This window comes from Hemiscyllium ocellatum, chromosome 1 (genome assembly GCF_020745735.1).
Source record: "Hemiscyllium ocellatum isolate sHemOce1 chromosome 1, sHemOce1.pat.X.cur, whole genome shotgun sequence".
Classification (NCBI taxonomy): Eukaryota; Metazoa; Chordata; class Chondrichthyes; order Orectolobiformes; family Hemiscylliidae; genus Hemiscyllium; species Hemiscyllium ocellatum.
Window position 1 is genome coordinate 46,874,776 of NC_083401.1, and position 19,436 is coordinate 46,894,211.

Here is a 19,436-nt window from a genome sequence, read left to right on the forward strand (position 1 = left end):
ATATTGATGGCCTATAGGTATACTCATTGCAATCTTTGATTCCAGTTTACCCAAGATGGATCAGTTCTTAAATCACTGAAATTAGATCTTGTGCGGGTACCCTGTAAATATTTTTACCGTGAATTGCTCATTGCCCTTTTCCACAGCTAACCAAAACTTTATGATAGTCTAATCACTCTTTCCTAAATATTTCCCGAGTGGCTGAATTGACTCAACCCAGCTCATTTGCACAACCAGATGTGATAATAAATCAAAGAACAGCAGGTGCTGAAAATCTGAAACAAAAACGGAAATTGCTGGAGAAACAGTTAATATTTCAAATTCAGTGACTCTTCATCAGAACATCGCTTGACCGAGTTTTCTTCCCACAGATGCTGCCAGACCAGCTGAGATTTTCCAGCAATTCCAGATTTGACAATGCTTATTTCATTTAACCTCAATCATCATCATCAAACAAATTATCCTGAACACACTTAGAGTCATGGAGATGTACAGCATGGAAACAGACCTTCGGTCCAAATCGTCCATGCCGACCAGATATCCCAGCCTAATCTCGTCCCATTTGCTAGCATTTGACCCATATCCTTCTAATCCCTTCCGATTCATATACCCATCTAGATGCTTGTTAAATGTAGTAATTGTACCAGCCTCCACCATTTCCCCTGGCAGCCCATTCCATACATACACCATCCTCTGCGTGAAAAAGTTGCCTCTTAATGCCCTTTTAAATTTATTCCCCCTCGCCCTAAATCTATGCCCTCTAGTTCTGAACTGCCCCACCCCAGGGAAAAGATCCTATTTACCCTATCCATGCCCCTCATGATTTTACAGACCTCTATAAGGTCACCTCTCAGCTTAAGAAGTTCCCCGTTCTCTTCCCTTTAATTCTTCTCTGAGTGTTGTGAATCTGTTAAATTATTTATCACAGAGGGCTATAGACTTGGTCATTAAATATACTCAAGGCTGAGATAGATTTCTAATCAGTAAGGGAATCGATTATGGGGAAAAGGCAGGAAGGTTTGTCATCAGATGAACCATGATCACATTGAATGGTGGAGCAGATATGATGTGCTGAATGGGGGCCTATGTTTGCTCCTGCAACTTATGGTCTTTACATGAGTTTATATTAAGATAATAAAAATCCTCCAACACATTAAAGTCTTTATGACTCTTTAATGTCACTCTAAGCTATGATGTTATGATTTTGTAGGACAATAATGTCATTTTATATTTAGAGAAATGATTAGAGAAACTCTTTTGTCCTGTTTAAGCATAGGTGCACTTTCTATAATAGTTAAGCATTTATCCTAAGTACTGTATATACTTGTGTATAGGTCAAACTCATGGATAAGTGACCCCTTATGTTTTGCCAAAAAATCTTGTATTTTCCATATATCTTGTGTATAAGTTGACCCTGCATTATAAACCTCTTACAAAGGAAATTGCATGTTCCCATTAACCCACTTAAACAAAATCACATTCATTCATTCATACCAGTAACTCTACTCATTGCTCTTTGTTTGCTATATTGTATCTCCATTCATTCGTTCGTTCATTCATTCATAACTGTACTTAACGCACTTGGTTTACTCCAACACGTTTTGATTAATTCATTCAGACTGGTACTAAGTCTATCGATACCTATCGCACTTTATTCATTATACACCTAAAAGTTAATATCATTAAAAAGTTCATCATTTTAATTGTGCCATTATATCTGAATTAAAGTGAGGTAGATTAGCTACAAGCTGGTATAACTTTAATTCTTTGACAAATTTATGAATGTTGTTGAGGTTCATAACATATGAGAGTAAATGGGAGAGAAATGGAAGAATTTGACGGGAAAATCCAAGACACTTATGCAGAATTTAATAAATGTTTCATTTTAAGTGCGCCATGCTGATGTTGAACAGTGTGAGTTTACAGGATTTCAATGAATCTTTAACATGTTAAATTTTTGGCCTGGTCTCTTGCTTTTATCCAGTAATTACCTTTATTGTAATTAATTGTGTTTCTCTTCTTTACCCGGGATTAGTTGTGCGATCAAATCGACTTGTGCTAATACTATGATATTTCGATCTGCATCATGAATTTCAGCCCCTTAAAACTTGTGCCTGTGTGTTAGTTGGCCCTGTAAATTGAATCTTTAAAATAGTCTTAAAATTTGGACATTTACAAGAGTATATATGGTGTAAGCTGATATTATTAACATGTAAATGCGTATGCATTAAACAGGATAAATTGCCCCTAAAATTTCAGAATAATTTTAAAGAGCGAAGCAGTATATTTTAGTTTTCCAGCAAGAAATGGGATGCTAATAGAATATTCCATAGAAAAATGATTTTATGATGGCATTTGGACTCATTTATGTATCTAGAATTGATTGATGAGAGTAACTTGCTTAAAATACTCAGATGCATTTGAGTATACTTTATCTTAAATTGCCAGTGATTGTAGGCCACAGTCTGCAAATAACAAGTAATAGTTATCCCTGAATAAAATTGAAATGATTTTATTTTGCAGTCACTTTTTGGGCTCTGTTGGTTAAATCCAACACTCAGTAACTTGCATTCTGTATCAGCAATTGTACAGTTGGTTCGAGGAATTAATTTTTATTGAAATTTATATCTTCCCTTAATTTGAGCCAGATTTTGTCAAACGTGTTATTTATTGTTACTACGTTACTGTAAATAGTACTACTGGTTAGATTGCTTTTGGAAAAAAATATTTTGCTGGCGCATTCAGGTATTTTCTATATACGCATTGCTTTAAATAACATGTGACTATTATGAGCTAATGTGATGCTCATTATAGCTTTAGAGAGAATGGAATATAAACTTTATTTTAATGAAATTTATTTTCTTAATTTCTTTTAATGTGCAGATATTAGAGTTATAATTGTGGATTCTAATAAATATAAGGTTTACTAAATTGTGGTTTAATATTCACATCTTTACAGTCTCATTTTTCCATTCTTACTAATACTGTTATTTTTATTTTGGCCTTTAAAAATTACTCTGCTTCTCTTCTCTTTTCTGTCTTCCTTTTCCTTTCCAAGCTGCTGTTGCTGCCCATGAGGCTGACTGCTCTGGCAATGTTTTACATAACTGCCCCTCAGTCAATGAAGGTATTCTACTCCCTCTCTAATACACCATACCACTTTCATCCTGCTAATTTTAGTAGTGTATATGTAGCATTAATCAGTCTTGCATAGATAGAAGTAAGTGCATTTGTTCAGGAAAAAGCTTTCCTCAAACTATTGAAATGGGCAACCTGTTACAATGCACTTTTAGTTTTGCTTCCATACATTTATTTTTCATCTTGGGATGAAGAATATTATAATTTTGTGAATGAAATGCCTAGATGTGTAAGAATTATAAATGGCTGAAATTTTAATCTAACTCATGAAAACAGTTTGAAACATGTTTTTTTTGATTCCCTGCACAGAGTAGAAAATATTGGAAACATTTTTGCTGCAGCAAACGAAATATGCCTACATAATTGAGAAGAATAATTGTCCAAGTATATAAAACAATCAGAACAGCTAACTTAAAATAAAAGGAGATAACTCAACTCTACTGGCAATTCAGAGCACCCAGGATAGTCTTCATGTTTAGTTTTCTCTTGTTGAAAATTGCTGTTCAGAATTTGTCATAGGACAGGATGTTTTGTATGGCTTTCAATGCAATGGCAAAATGATCCATTCCATTTACATCATCAATAAAGACCTTCCCACAACCTATGTTGCCAAATTAGAATGAATTTATATGAAATGTTACTTTTAATCAGCAACATAGATCATGAAAAATGATTGCAAGGAGAACTAAATTGCACCAGTAGAGCATGGATATTTCCCTTGAACATTATTTCGTTATGAGTTAACTAAAGTTCCAGTTTGATTGCTTTACTTTGGATTATGCTGGCAATTATTTGACATTAGAACATCCTTAGATTCCCATTTTTCTGCTTAATGTTCTTAAACAGTTTGCATCACTGTTTAATACAATAAAATATGAATGTAATTTTGAAAACTAAGAATGGATCAACCAAAATATTAGAATATTTAAAGTGTAAAAATTTTGTTCCTTTTAACTGTTTCTCATAAAATCCTTGTTGGATTTTTTCAAAATAATAAATTATATTGTCTTTGAAGTTCACAATATAATGTTGCCTTGAGCAATTTTAAATGTTGTTGCAATATGAATAGACACAAATGCCTTGTTTTATTTAATCATTCTAGTTTAGAGGGACAAAGACATTATATAAATCAATGACCTAATTATAATTTTGAATTTTAGAATCAACTTGGTCATCATCAAAATTTTACACAATTTTTGTTGATCAAAAATGTTTTAAATGTTCTTTAAGTAAGACTGGCAATTCAGCTTTCAAATGGGATTACTATTTGGCCTTAGAAATGAGTAGATGATAAAAATTTTGCTGCTTTTTAAATATGTTGTTAAATAAGTAGTGTTTAAGAAGTATTTTATTGAACCAAGGTCGGCAGCAGTGTTGGTATCACTTTGCAGATTTCTGTTGTAGCTCCGGTTGAAGTTAATTTTGGCACCTCTTTTGAATTAAATGTGCGAAGATTGTTTGTTTTTTGTGACTATGGAATACTAATCCATGTACCTTCATGTGTAATGTGTTTGATGTACTTTTGTAGGATGGAGTCAACTAGCAGCTATGCATTGTGTCATGCTTCCTGATCATCTCGGACAGGACAAGTTTAGACCTCCACTTCTGGAGATGTTAGCCCGACGATGGCAAGATCGTTGTTTAGAGGTAAAACTTCAAAGAAATAATACCTTGGAATGTATGTGTACCAGGCTGTCGTCTTAATGGAATGACAATAAAGCTAATTCAATTCAGTTCTTTGAATTAATTCCCTTTTGATGCAGCTTGTTTTGTATGGACACAGTTTTGTTTTGAGTAATAGAAAAACAAATAGACAATTATTACAGTGTCAATTTCATTGAATGTTTACATTTAGATTGCTTTGAATCAAGTTTTCTAACATTGGCAGTAGAATAGCATTCATTTCAACATTATCTGGTTTTCCTCCAATTTAGGATGCTGGGGTAAATAAGTTCTACATTACACAGCACTGTTTCATACCCAATAGCACTGGAGTTTATACAATGTGGATTGGTCTGACTTCATTAAGTATTACATGGGAAGCAATGCTTGTTGTTTTGCTAGTGGGGGCGCACTACAGAGAATGAATAATGGGAACAGATCAATGTTTATCTAGGGACTATTTTAAGGATTTGAACCTTAAATGCAATATAAAGTCAACAGAAGGGAAAGTTTCTCCATATGACCTATAATTTTCATGGGATGGTGGGGTTGGTTGGTCCGGGTGTCCCAGAGGTGTTCTCTGAAACGTTCTGCATGTAGGCGGCCTGTCTCCCCAATATAGAGGAGGCCACATTGGGTGCAGCGGATGCAATAGATGATGTGTGTGGAGGTGCAGGTGAATTTGTGGCAGATATGGAAGGATCCCTTGGGGCCTTGGAGAGAAGCAAGGGAGGAGGTGTGGGTGCAAGTTTTGCATTTCTTGCGGTTGCAGGGGAAGGTGCCGGGAGTGGAGGTTGGGTTGGTGGGGGGTGTGGACCTGAAGAGGGAGTCACGGAGGGAGTGGTCTTTTCGGAACACTGATCGGGGAGGGGAGGGAAATATATCCCTGGTGGTGGGGTCCGTTTGGAGGTGGTGGAAATGACGGCGGATGATACGCTGTATATGGAGGTTGGTGGGGTGGTAGGTGAGGACCAGTGGGGTTCTGTCCTGGTGGCGGTTGGAGGGGCGGGGCTCAAGGGCAATGGAGCGGCAAGTGGAGGAGATGCGGTGGAGGGCATCGTCGATCACGTCTGGGGGGAATCTGCGGTCCTTGAAGAAGGAGGCCATCTGGGCTGTACTGTATTGGAACTGGTCCTCCCGGGAGCAGGTGCGGCGGAGACGAAGGAATTGGGAATATGGGATGGCGTTTTTACAGGGGGCAGGGTGGGAGGAGGTGTAGTCTAGGTAGCTGTGGGAGTCAGTCGGTTTATAGTAGATGTCTGTGTTGATTCGGTCGCCCGAGATAGAAATGGAAAGGTCTAGGAAGGGGAGAGAGGAGTCTGAGACGGTCCAGGTGAATTTGAGGTCGGGATGAAAGGTGTTGGTAAAGTAGATGAACTCTTCAACCTCCTCATGGGAGCACGAGACAGCGCCGATACAGTCATCGATGTAGCGGAGGAAAAGGTGGGGGGTGGTGCCAGTGTAGTTGCGGAAGATGGACTGTTCCACATATCCTACGAAGAGGCAGGCATAGCTGGGGCCTATGCGGGTGCCCATGGCAACTCCTTTGGTTTGGAGGAAGTGTGAGGATTGGAAAGTGTTTGCTAAGATAAAAGGTAGGGAGGAGGGACTTGGGGAGGGGCTTTGCTAAGATAAAAGGGAGGGAGGAGGGACTTTGGAGAGGGGCTTTGCTAAGATAAAAGGTAGGGAGGAGGGATGAAATTTTAAAATTTTATGTGCCTGGACCCCCAAGACTCTTTGGTCATTCACTGTTTTTAACTTCATGCCACCTAGAAAGTACCCTGCTGCATTCCTTTTTGGCTCTAAATGGATAACCTCTCACTTGCTAACATTAAATTCCATCTGCCACAATTTTTCCCATTCATCTAGTGTATCAATATCTCTTTGTAATTTTATGTTCCTTGTTTGTGTGTTCATTAGAAACAAGAAATATCCTGAGGGTACTAGATAGGACGAGTAGCAGGGACATGTTTGCACTTGCTGGGGAGACCTGAACTAGGATATAATGTTTTCAGAATAAGAAATCCCCTTTTAAGATGATGATGAGAATTCTTTTCTCTGGCTGTTAGTCTATGGGATTCAGTTCTCCAGACGTGGGAGTTGGGGGTCATTGAATTTATCTACAGCTTAGTGAAACAGATCATTGATAGATCAGGGAATCTCAGTGTATGGGGGAGCTGACTAAATGATGGCATGAAAGTGAAGATCAGCCATGATCATATTGACTGCTGGAGACATCTCATAAGGCTGAACATTCAACTCCTACTCCTAATTCCTATGTTCTTATGTGTCCAAATTAGAAAGACTGGGGGATTGCACATCTATTTAGGCAATGATATTTTTGTTGCACTAACAATTTAACAAGCAATTTTTCTCCAAGTATCTTTTGACTTTTAATTCAAATTTAGCACTGATTAGTGTTGAAGTAAAATAAGTGAAATCTTCAGTTTACTTAATATATTTGATGCATTTGATGGAATTGATTTACAGTTTCCTAGACAGTTTAACAATGTTTTGATTTCATGATTCCAATTTGATATTGAAATAAGTTTCTGTGAGGCTGTGACAATGCAGAATTTGTGCTGCATGGTTGCCAGGTGACAGTTTGCTGACTGTTACAGCTTTTTGTAGTGACTAGTAAATGGTTTTTGGTACCTATACTTGATTAATGAGTGGGTAGCCTTGACATCACACCTCTGCTATTGTGGCAGAAATTTTGTTGAATGTGCAGCTTTGTGAGAGAGGTACCAAGAGGAGTGGAATGAAGAGCTGCTGGGATTTTACCAATTTGATAAATAACTTGAGCACAGAGCCACTGTCAGCTTTTAAGAACATCATGAAAGTTCACATTGTAACACAAGAATAAATGCGTTTTATTGTGTTAGTTGAGGATATGTGGATTTTCAATTCACCTAATGTTAAAAACACTTTTATTGTTAGTTCGCTGTTAGATTTGATATATTCGCCATTACCCCACCTACTATTTTCCTATTTAAAATGCTTGCATTGGTTCAATTACCAAGAGCCAAGTGATCATTTCGAGAAAATCAATGAAGCCAGTGTTTTGGAAGTTTCATATCACTTCGAAGTTTAAAAGAAACAACAAAGCACTTAAAGAGAGGATGAATTTACTGTATTTGAAACATAATTTATTTGCGTTATTGCCTGTCTTCACATCTACCTCAGCTCATCCAGTCCTAAAGTATTCATGTATGTGCAATCTCTTGAGTTGATTATTTTCATGTTTTGCTGGCTGGCCTCCACTTTGGACCGTCAGTAAGTCTGATCCAAACGTTTGACTGTTGTGTATAAATGAAATTTGATGAGTGTTAAGATATTACCTCTGTGTTTGCTGACCCAGTCAGGCAATGCATGTAATTACAAATTTTCTTCCTTCCTTTCAACTCCTCCTAGAGTCTTGTCCCTCCCTAGCCTTGTGGCCACCTGTTTACAACCTATATAGATCTCTGTCTTGCTCCAACTCTGGTCTCTTCAGAATTCCTAGTTTTCTTTGCTGTGTCAATCAAGCGTTTAGCTCTCAAATTCCCTCCTTTAGGCTCTTCACTGAAGACGAAGGCTGAATGGTTGTTACTGCAAAGCCATCTTCGGTCTCAAGAAGCTGCCCAAGGAAAAGGCTGATGTTATTAGGCTAGTACTTCAAAGGTCTAGACTAACTGTTTAACTTGCATTGCAACAGCAGAGAAATGTAATTTTAATTAGTGAATAAGTCTGCTGTAAAGAGCATCTGAGGTAAAGATGACATTGTAATTTCTGGATTACCATAAAATCAGCCAGTTCACAAATGTCCTTCAGGGAAGAAAACTTGCTGTCTTCACCCAGTCAACCATAGACAGCTCTGTCTTCAAAACCATAATCCCTACCAGATTAATCTCAGACCTAGGTCTCAGCTCTAACGTCTGCAATTGGATCCTTAGCTTCCTGACCCTCACAATGCAATCAGTGAAGATAGACAACTGCACCTCCTCCACAATAATCCTCAACACTGGTATCTTGTAAGGATGTATACTTAGCCCCTCACAACTGTGTGGCCACATTTCGTATGAGCGCCACCTACAAGTTTGCCGAAAACGTCACCATGGTAGGCTAGGTATTAAATGACAATGAGCCAGATAATGGAAGGAGATAGAATGCTTGGTGCAATTATAATAATCTCTCTCTCTCAGCAAAACAAAAGAACTAATCGTTGACTTCAGGAAGAAAGGAGGAAGACATTCCCCTACCTACATAAATGAAGCTGAGATGGAGAGGGTCACGAGTGTCAAGTTCGTAGGAGTGACGATAACCAACAATCTGTCCTGGTCCTCCCAAGTAAATGCAGTGGTCAAAAAGCCACAAAGACTCTTCTTCCTCTAGAAGTTCTGCATTTCCATAAGGACCCTCACCAACTTTTACAGATGCACCTTTGAAAGCATTCTATTTGGGTGCATAATGGCTTGATACAGCAACTGCCTTGTCCAGGACCACAGAAACTACAGAAAGTTGTATGCACAGCCCAGATCATCATGGAAGCCAACTTCCTTTCAATGGACTCCATTTACATTTCTTGTTGCCGCAGAAAATCTGCCAAGATCATTGAAGACCCCCTCCCACCCCAGTAATACTCACTTCCAACAGCTTCCATCAGGCAGAAGACACAGAAGCTTGAACACACCTGCCAACAGATTCATGAGCAGCTTCTTCCTGTTGTTATTCGACTGCTGCACTGACCCCTCTAATTTCAGATCTTGCTTTTTTACACCCCTTGCAACCTTGAATGCCTCTCTCTGTCAAAGCAGCCTATGATCTGTATGTCCTTGTTTGCGATGATCTGCCTGTACTGCTCACAAAACAAAACTTTTCACTGTACTTAGTGGCAAAAATAAATCACATCAAATCAGTCTAGCATGAATGTGACTTTAAACCAAGTAGGCTCGAGGGGCTTTATGTACAACCTCTACGCATTTTTTCTTATGTTTTTATCCAATAATTGATCATCTACAATTTATATATGTTTATGAAAATCTAAAAAATTGATCAAGCTTTTAGTGTACCACTTTTTTAAAAAAAAAATTTAATTCGTTCTTTCTAGAATTTCGCACAGTAATAAATATATTTTAATTACCTTTTCTTTAAAGGTGAGGGAAGCCGCTCAAGCTTTACTGTTGGCAGAGCTTCGAAGAATCGAGAAAGAAGGAAGAAAGGAAACAATAGACACATGGGCACCCTACTTGCCACAGTATGTTGACAACATTATGTCACGTAAGTATCATCATGGTCGTCTCAATTGTGCAGTTATGAATATGCAGACGGCGACATGATGTAATGATGCCCTATAGGTTACAATGATTGGTTTCCAATGACATTATTCATAAATTCAATCTGTTTTTTTTGTTAGCTTTTTATTTGGATTAAAGTTTGAAGCATATTAATGTGAGACATTTTACAGATGTCATCTGAAAATGCATTTGTTATTTCTGTCATATTTTGCCAGCTGAGTCCATATTTAGGAAGGCTAGAATGAGCTGAGGCTGTTCCAATAATCTACTTATATTTCTAAGTTATATAAAATATTATGCCTCACTGGAAATCAATCCTCAGTATTCACCTAAGCATTAGCAAGTTAAAGATTTTATCAAAGTATGCAAAATTTCTCAACATACTCGAAATATATATCTGTAAAGACCAAAATTAACAGAAACTGCAGACCAGGTTTCTGTACATAATGAGTTACTATTTATTGGAAATAAATTGATTCTGACTACATGTGAACAATCATGAACTGTAAAAAAAATATAACTCTGTTGATTAAAATTCTAACCCTTTTATAAAATTCCCCTTTGTATTCTCGTAGACAGACTCCAAAAAATATATTGGTGTTATGGGTGGATAGAAAAGCTAGGAAAGGTGTTCATTGGTCCCTGTCCACAGGGATCGCTAAGATGATCCTTGCATTTTGCCAGCACTTGCCGCTCCTCCTGTCTTTTCACTTCCTTGCAAAAGGCACAGAGCAACTGGTTTACATTTATAACATTTCTGATGTATTGATCAGCTTATAGCAATTGGTAAGGGTAAATAAACTGGGTTTCTTTAGGCTTTAAATATTAGTTGTTGGCAGGCAGAGGATTTTGGCACTGACAACTGGTCACCTCGCCACAGATCCATCAGCTACTTTTTGCCAGCTGAGTCCAGTCCACTTTTTGTGCACTCCCTGGTGCCAGTCAGAAACATGGAAAATAGCAAAAATATGCCATTCAGCCCTTTGAGCTACTATCACCTCACAATTATGATTATGGCTGATATCTAACTCATTACCCTGTTCCTGCTTTCTCCCCATATTCTTTGATCCTTTTAACCCCAACAGCTATGTCTAATTCCTTCTAGAAAACATTGTGTTTTGTTTCTAATAGTTTTTCTGTGACATAAAACTCGCCACTCCGGCTGAAGAAATTTCTTATCTCAGTCCAGGATCCTTAAATTGTGATGCCTGGCTCTGGAATCCCTGATCATCAGGAACATCCTTCTTGCATTTATCCTGTCACCCTCCCGTCCATCTTTGTATTGTCTTCAAGGTCTCTTTGTTCAGGAACACTTTCCAGGACATTACCATTAAGTGCATAAGTCCTGCCCTGATTTGCCTTTCCAAAATGCAGCACTTCACACATTTATCTAAATTAAAGTCCATCTGCCACTCCTCAGCCCATTTGATTAAGGTCCTGTTCTACACTGAGGTGACCTTCTTTACTGTTCACTACACCTCCCCAACTTTGGTGTTATCTGCAAATTTATTAACCATATTTCCTATGTTCACATCCAAATCATTTATATAAATGATAAAAAGCAGTGGACCCAGCACCGATCCTTGTGGCACACCGTGGGTCACAGTCCTCCAGTCGGAAAAGCAACCCTCCACCACCACCCACTGTCTCCTAGTTTTGAGCCAGTTCTGTATCTGAATGGCTAGTTCTCCCTGTATTCTAAGTGATCTAACCTTGATAACCCATCTCCTGTGAGGAACCTTATCGAACGCCTTACTAAAGTCCACATAGATCACATCCACTGCTCTACCTCATCAATCCTCTTTGTTACTTATTCTAAAAACTCAAACAAGTTAATGAAATACAATTTCCCTCCCACAAAGCAATGTGCAATATCCCTAATTGGTCCTTGCCTTTCTCTGTACTCATTTTCACATGGTGCTAGGAGTAATCCGGTGATTACTACTCATGAGGTCCTTCCTAAATTTTTTTAACCTAGATCCCTAAATTCTGACTGCAGGACCCCAACCTCCTTCCCATGCAAGTTATTGGCACCAACATGGACCATGACCTTTGGCTGATCACGCTCCCTGGAAGAATGACCTGTAGCTGCTCTGTAACACCTTTGAACCTTGACACCAGAGAGGCAACATACCATTCTGGAGTCACAGCTGTGGCTTCAAAATGCATACCTATTGCTCTCCTTCCTTCCTTCCTTCCCTGCTGTACAGATGAATCATGCATGGTGCCACAGGATTGGCTCTTGCTGCCTTTGTCTGAGGATCCATTTTATTCACCAGTGCCCAGTTCATGAACAAAATCATCTTGGGGGACTTTTGAGCACCTTCCTGGTTCTCTTGGACTGTCTGCTCTGCAGATGGATGGGTGGTAAAACTGAGAAAAAAAAACAGACCACCTTTCCCTCCTGATTTAATATATCTGAACTCATCAAACCGCCACTCCAACTTAAGATGCTGTATTTGTACGTTATAAAACTGAGGAGTTAACTCCCATTTATAGGAAACATCTGTTCAACATAGCTTCCTTAATTAACTCATCCTTTTTGGATTATTTTTATACTCCTCCTTAGCTCTCTTGCCCTGGAATTTATTGGTAACTTTCTGTTTCAAGTTAATTACAAACACATTTAGACTTTTTTGAAAGAGGCTAAGACTCCCCCAACTCATCAAACTCCCAAGCATTCCATTCAAGTTGCACACTATTGTGGGTAATTGTCTGACAAAGCAGTGGTTATAGAATATAACATACTGAAGCCTAATTTTTTGATTGTCTTTTTCAATTGTGGCATAGAGTTCAAAAGACAACAAGTTACACTAATCTTTTTTCATAGAATGAAAATCAGTACAAAAAAACACAGTAAAACTTGGAACTGAACATTAAAATAAAACTGCAGATGCTGGACTCTGTTTCTGTCTTCAGAGATGCTGCCAGATCTGCTGAATTATTCCAGCAATTTGTATTTTTGTTTGTTGGAAATGAACAGATTTGTCTGCCCTTGGAGTATTGCATACTATCCTGGTCACCGCATTATAAAAAGGATGTGGAAGATTTTGAAAAGGTTCAGAGGCAATTTACTAGGATGTTGCCTGGTATAGAAGGAAGGTCTTATGAGGAAAGGCTAAGGGACTTGAGGCTGTATTCATTGGAGAAAAGAAGGTTGAGAGTGACTTAATTGAGACATATTAGATAGGGTAGACAGGGAGAGTCTTTTTCTTTGAATGGTGATGGCTAGCACAACGGGATATAGCTTTAAATTGAAGGTTGATAGATGTAGGACAGATGTCAGAGGTAGTTTCCTTACTCAAAGAGTGATAGGGGTGTGGAACACCCTGCCTGCATCGGTGGTAGACTTGCCAACTTTGAGGACATTTAAATGGTCATTGGATAAACACATGGATGAAAATGGGATAGTGTAGGATAGGAGAAAGTGAGGACTCCAGATGCTGGAGATCAGAGCTGAAAATGTGTTGCTGGAAAAGCGCAGCAGGTCAGGCAGCATCCAAGGAGCAGGAGAATTGATGTTTCGGGCATGAGCCCTTCCTCAGGAATGAGGCTGTAGAGGGAGGAAGAGAGCTTCTTCAAGGAAGGCATCCTTGTAAGGCCTCATTCCTGAAGAAGGGCTCATACCTGAAACGGCGATTCTCCTGCTCCTTAGATGCTGCCTGACCTGCGCTTTTCCAGCAACACATTTTCAGCATAGCGTAGGATAGATAGACTTCAGATTGGTTCCACAGGTCGATGCAACATTGAGGTTTTTGTTAGTTATATTGCTTTTTCCTTTTGGGATGTGAGGGTTCAGTTCCTGTCTGATTATGCATTCAAATTCTGAGCATTTGAATGACATGGAGGCAGGAACAGTGGTGCTGTTAAATGGCTTGTAAATGGGTGTAGTACTCAGGCCTCTGGTTTCTCTCCCAGTTCCTGATCTTAGCCGTCTCAGCCACTTAGCTTGCCAGCCTCCTTTAACCATTCACACATTCACTAAGGTATAAAAAGACATAAAAGGATGTAACTCTGAAGATGGACGAGGGAGATCCAGTAGATGTAGTGTACCTGGACTTTCAGAAAGCTTTTGATAAAGTACCACATAGGAGGTTAGTGAGCAAAATTAGGGTTCATGTTATTGGGGGCAAATTACTAACTTGAATTGAAAGTTGGCTGGCTGATAGGAAACAAAGAGCAGTGATAAATGGCTCCATTTCGGAATGGCAGGCAGTGACCAGTGGGGTACCGGAGGGATCAGTACTGGGAGCGCAGCTTTTTACAATATATAAAATGATATAAAAAATGGTATTAGTAATAACATTAACAAATTTGCTGATGAACTAAGCTGGATGGCAGGGTGAAATGTGATGAGGATGTTAGGAGATTACAGGGTGACGTGGACAAGTTAGGTGAGTGGTCAGATGCATGGCAGATGCAGTTTAATGTGGATAAATGTATGGTTATACACTTTGGTGGCAAGAACAGGAAGGCAGATTACTACCTAAATGGAATCAATTTAGGTAAAGGGGCAGTACAAAGAGATCTGGGTGTTCTTGTGCATCAGTCAATGAAGGTAAGCATGCAGGTACAGCAGGTAGTAAAGAAAGCTAATAGCATGCTGGCCTTCATAACAAGAGGGATTGAGTATAGAAACAAAGAGGTTCTTCTGCAGCTGTACAGGGCCCTGGTGAGACCACACCTGGAGTACTGTGTGCAGTTCTGGTCTCCAAATTTGAGGAAAGCCATTCTGCCTATTGAGGGAGTGCAGCATAGGTTCACGTCGTTTCCTAGAATGGCGGGATTATCTTATGCTGAAAGACTGGAACGACTGGGCTTGTATACCCTTGAGTTTAGAAGACTGAGAGGGGATCTGATTGAGTCGTATAAGATTATTAAACGATTGGATACTCTGGAGGCAGGAAACATGTTTCCGCTGATGGGTGAGTGCCGAACCAGAGGACACAGCTTAAAAATATGGGGTAGACCATTTAGGACAGAGATGAGGAGAAACTTCTTCACCCAGAGAGTGGTGGCTGTGTTGAATGCTCTGCCCCTGAGGGCAGTGGAGGCCCAGTCTCAGGATTCATTTAAGAAAGAGTTGGATAGAGCTCTCAAGGATAGTGGAATCAAGGGTTATGGAGGTAAGGCAGGAACAGGACACGGATTAAGGATGATCAGCCATGATCATATTGAATGGTGGTGCAGGCTCGAAGGGCAGAATGGCCTACTCCTGCACTTATTGTCTAAAAACTGTTTAAATGATCCACCAGAAATGTGGAATTGCTTTGGAGCAAAAAAAAAGTAGGAGTAGAGCAGTCCTTATATATTGCATGCTCCATACTGTCAAATGCAATGGAACTATTACTTTTCTGACTTAACATTATTAATGTACGTGAATCAATTGTGCAGAATATTTTATAATATAACCACAGAAAGTGCTGAAAAACCTAAACAGCTTTTGCAAGCATCTGTAGAGAAAGAAAGAGAGTTACTGTTTTGAACACAATAGGACTTCACTTTTGGAGAAACATCATTTCACACTCAGATCATTAAAACATGCTCTCTCCAAGATCCTGTCAGAACTGTTAAGTGTTATTTTTCCCCCAGTACATCCTGTTTATATTTGAGATGTTTGGTATTGACAGGACTTTACTTTTATTCGAACTGTCATTGTGCTATATCTGCAAGTGCATTATGAATTTGTCTTCCTTATCTGAATTGAAGCTTTTGTTTTTTTTAATATTTCATTTCTCAGAATAAATAAGTACACTCAATGGTTTATAGCTCAAGTGTATTTTCAGGTAATTATTGGGATTAGTTTTGATTCTTTAGAAGCAGCAGGTTTTTGTAATAATAGAGTGAGAAAAAATGTTTAACAATAGGAAGCATGAGTTTACTATGATTACACTGTATATCAATATTTAAACTTTGTTTGAGTTGAAGTTATGGAAGTGCAGTGTAATGTGAGACTGAATCTAGTAATGGTGTTGTGTTAGGATTTCGGTTATTATTTATTGCATCCCCAGAGGGAATTAATCCACTGCCTGTTGTGATTATTTTAGACAGCAGTCAGTCTGTTCGACAACAAGTTAATTGATTTTATATAACAAGAATTATTTAATGTATTAAATATTTCGGTGAAGAAATTAGGTATTTTTAACTGTTTACTTTGCCTCTTCATTTATCACATGTAGATTTCCGAATATTTTGTATAGCTTGGCAGTGCATCCCAGATGAAAAGCTGTCAACAATCCAGAAATTCATGGCAGTGGTGTAGGACATAAAATTACCAGAGTAATGCACCTTACAGATACAGGCTGTGGTCAATTAAGAGATTTGTGCTCTACATATACAATACATTATGCTATATCTCTTGTTTGTCTCACAATGTATTGAGATTCATGTGCAATTAAGTACCTGTAGGATTGTAGTTCATATGTGGGCATATTGCCAATTCATTTTCACAAAGCGTAGTCCCAGAAATAGAGTCAGAGAGTCATGGAATAAGATAAATGTTCAATTAATCTATTTTGATTCTGAATGAAAAAGAAATATTGTCCAGTATTCAGGGAGAGCCCTATTTCTCCTTTCAATAGTGCTAAGTCTTTTACATCCATTAAAACCACTGGATTAGGAAGATAGAGCTTCACACAGATATGTTATTTCAAGGACTCCATTACAGTACTACAATAAAGTAGTTAGGTTATGATTTGGAGCTGCCAGTGTTAGACACACACTCCCACGATCACGCATGCATTCCCTCACAGACGCAGACACCTCACACCCACACATGCACTCTCTCATGGCTACCCACAACCCCCCACTCCTGACACACACACGCGCCCACAGACACACACACTCCCACATCCACACCTACACCCACACCCATACATGCCCTCCCCCACAGACTCAGACCACCCCACACTCATGCACATGCGTGCGCGGCACACACAGAAGCTCTCCCTCAGACGCTCCCACACCAGACAGGCGCGCGCGCACACACACACACGCACATGGGTCTGGGGGGTGGGGTGCATGTGTCTGAGTGTCCGCGTGTGTGTCGGGGGGTTGTGGGTGTCCATGAGTGAGTGCGTATGTAGGTGTGGGTGTGGGAATGCATGTGGAAGTGTGTGTCTGTAGGAGTGTGTGTGTGTGTGTGTGTGTGTGTGTGTGTGCGTGTGTGTGTGTGTGTGGCTTACAATTGTGTACCCCTCAACTACCTGATGAAGGAGTGGTGCTCCGAAAGCTAGTGCTTCCACTTAAACCTGTTGGACTATAACTTGGTGTTGTGTGATTTTTAACTTTGTAGTTAGGTTAAGTTGTGAGTTCAAACCTTGGAGGAGAGTTCTAACCCATAACTTTCTGACTCATGCTACCAACTGGGACAAGCATACATGAGTTTGTTTTTTTTTCCCCCTCTTTGTATTCCCTACCCAACTGATTAGCTGAAAGAGAAATCAGAAGATGTGTTGTATTGACTGCTATAATGTGGAATGTTGAATCCAGGACAAGGAAAGGTCATTCAGCCTACTGAGATTATTGCAAACAGAAGCATCTTTTGCTATGGATTTTGCCCCTCACAATGACCTACTTTTCAGTGGAGGAGGGGAGAGAAAGAACGACACAATTTAAGTCATGTTCAACTCCTGTCAATTCTGTTTTTACCAGATAATAATTTAATTCCTTTTTGCAAATGTTAAATCATTTGGATTCTGCACCTCCTCTGGGCATTTTCACTGTGTCAAAAGATACATAATTAAGGTTGAGGAAGCATATTTGGTCTATGGAAAAAGATTCCAATTTTGTTTGCTACCCTCCAACTTGGTTCATTAATTATTTGTATTTTTGCCTCCACAACTCTTTATGGAAATTTAGTCCACATGATTATTAGTATGTAAAGAATTTTTTTTGACCCTAGTGTGAGGTATACTGCTTACAAACTTGAAACCATATTTCTTAGTTGAATCCCATTGCTTAATTGAAAGTAATATTCTGGTTTTGCTTTCCCTATCCCTGCAAGAATCTTATGTTTCTCTACTCAAATACCTTTTAAGGCTGTAAAGCTTATTTTCTCCTCATTCATTCCTTAAACCTGAGGTGATATCCAGAATAATGCTGTTTCATTGCCTCCAATCCTAAAATGTTTCTCTTGTTTCTCGCTGACCAGAATTGGACACAATATTCAAAATATGCTTTGACCAGAGCACTCTGAAGTTTCTTCATTACTCATTCGGTTTATATTTTATCATTGTGGCAACTCATATTTGTTTTAATGTTTGCTGCGCTGAATAAATTGAACTTCATCTGTGTTGAATCTATTAGGAATCCTGAGAATTATGAAAGGAGTATTTTTTCTGTTATGTAACATTTTGCATTTTCCTGTACTTTATTAAAATTATTCCCTTAGTGTCCTACCCATTTATACATGGTTTGTAATGTTTGAATTGTCCCTGCCAAATTCCATTGCTTCATATACTTTCATATCTTTTGAAAATGGCAGCTCTTTGGACTGAGTTTCTGAATCCAGTCCATTTTTGTCAATTCAAAAGAGTAGTACCTTCAGCACTGATGCCTCAGGCATCCAACTCTGCACTTCTCTCCACTGTGAAATTAATCCTCTAATAACCACTCACTTCCAATATTCAGGCAGCAGCTTGTGCGTTATTAGAGTTTATTCTAAATCCCCAAAGCTTTAAGTTTAATTATTATTCTGACAAGTGTAACTTGTTTGAGATCTTTTGAAAGTCAATGAACATCACTTCATAGGGCTTATCACAGTTCACTTAGTGTTGAAAATTTGGTTAGGCACCATTGGAGATATTGAGGTGGTTTTGCAAGATCTTCCATGTTGACTGCTTTTAATTATATATCAGTTAAAAGGTGATCCTTGTCGATAATTGATGCCATTATTTAAGCTATGTAGTAAGACTAATGGATCTAGAGTAATTTGTGTCACTCATTTTGAATATCGGCATCATACTTGAGAAGATTCCAATTTATTACCTTCTCATAATGATTGTCATTGGCCACAGACATCTCCTACCTAGTGCCTTCCAGCACACTAAATAAATTTGTTAAGTTGAACAGTTGGTGGTAAGTGTAGACAGGTGAGGAGGTTTCAACGGTGGGTCATATGCCCATCACACAACAGTCAATAAAGACAAGGTGCCAACACTAACATTCACAACAGGACTTGTTTGTGAGTGATCTGACTTTTTAAAATTATTTTTGAAATGATGAGAATCTATTTTTTCCTTTTCGTGGGATTTTGCGAATATTGCCAAATCTAGATTGACTGTTCAGATGTGTAACGATACATCTCCGGGGCAGATGCAATTTGAAAACAGACCTTTTGGCCCAGAGGCAGAGACACTA

At 38.8% G+C, this 19,436-nt stretch overlaps 1 protein-coding gene across 3 annotated transcripts in view; it reads left to right on the top strand.

Moving 5' to 3' along the window:
- Positions 1-19,436, top strand: part of LOC132833420 (WD repeat-containing protein 7) — a 673,682-nt gene that overhangs the window by 209,598 nt on the left and 444,648 nt on the right. For all 3 annotated transcript variants that reach the window (XM_060851797.1, XM_060851713.1, XM_060851878.1), the window contains 2 exons: positions 4,667-4,785; positions 9,936-10,059. In XM_060851797.1, the coding sequence (XP_060707780.1) occupies positions 4,667-4,785; positions 9,936-10,059 (243 nt within the window). The remainder of the gene's footprint in view (positions 1-4,666; positions 4,786-9,935; positions 10,060-19,436) is intronic.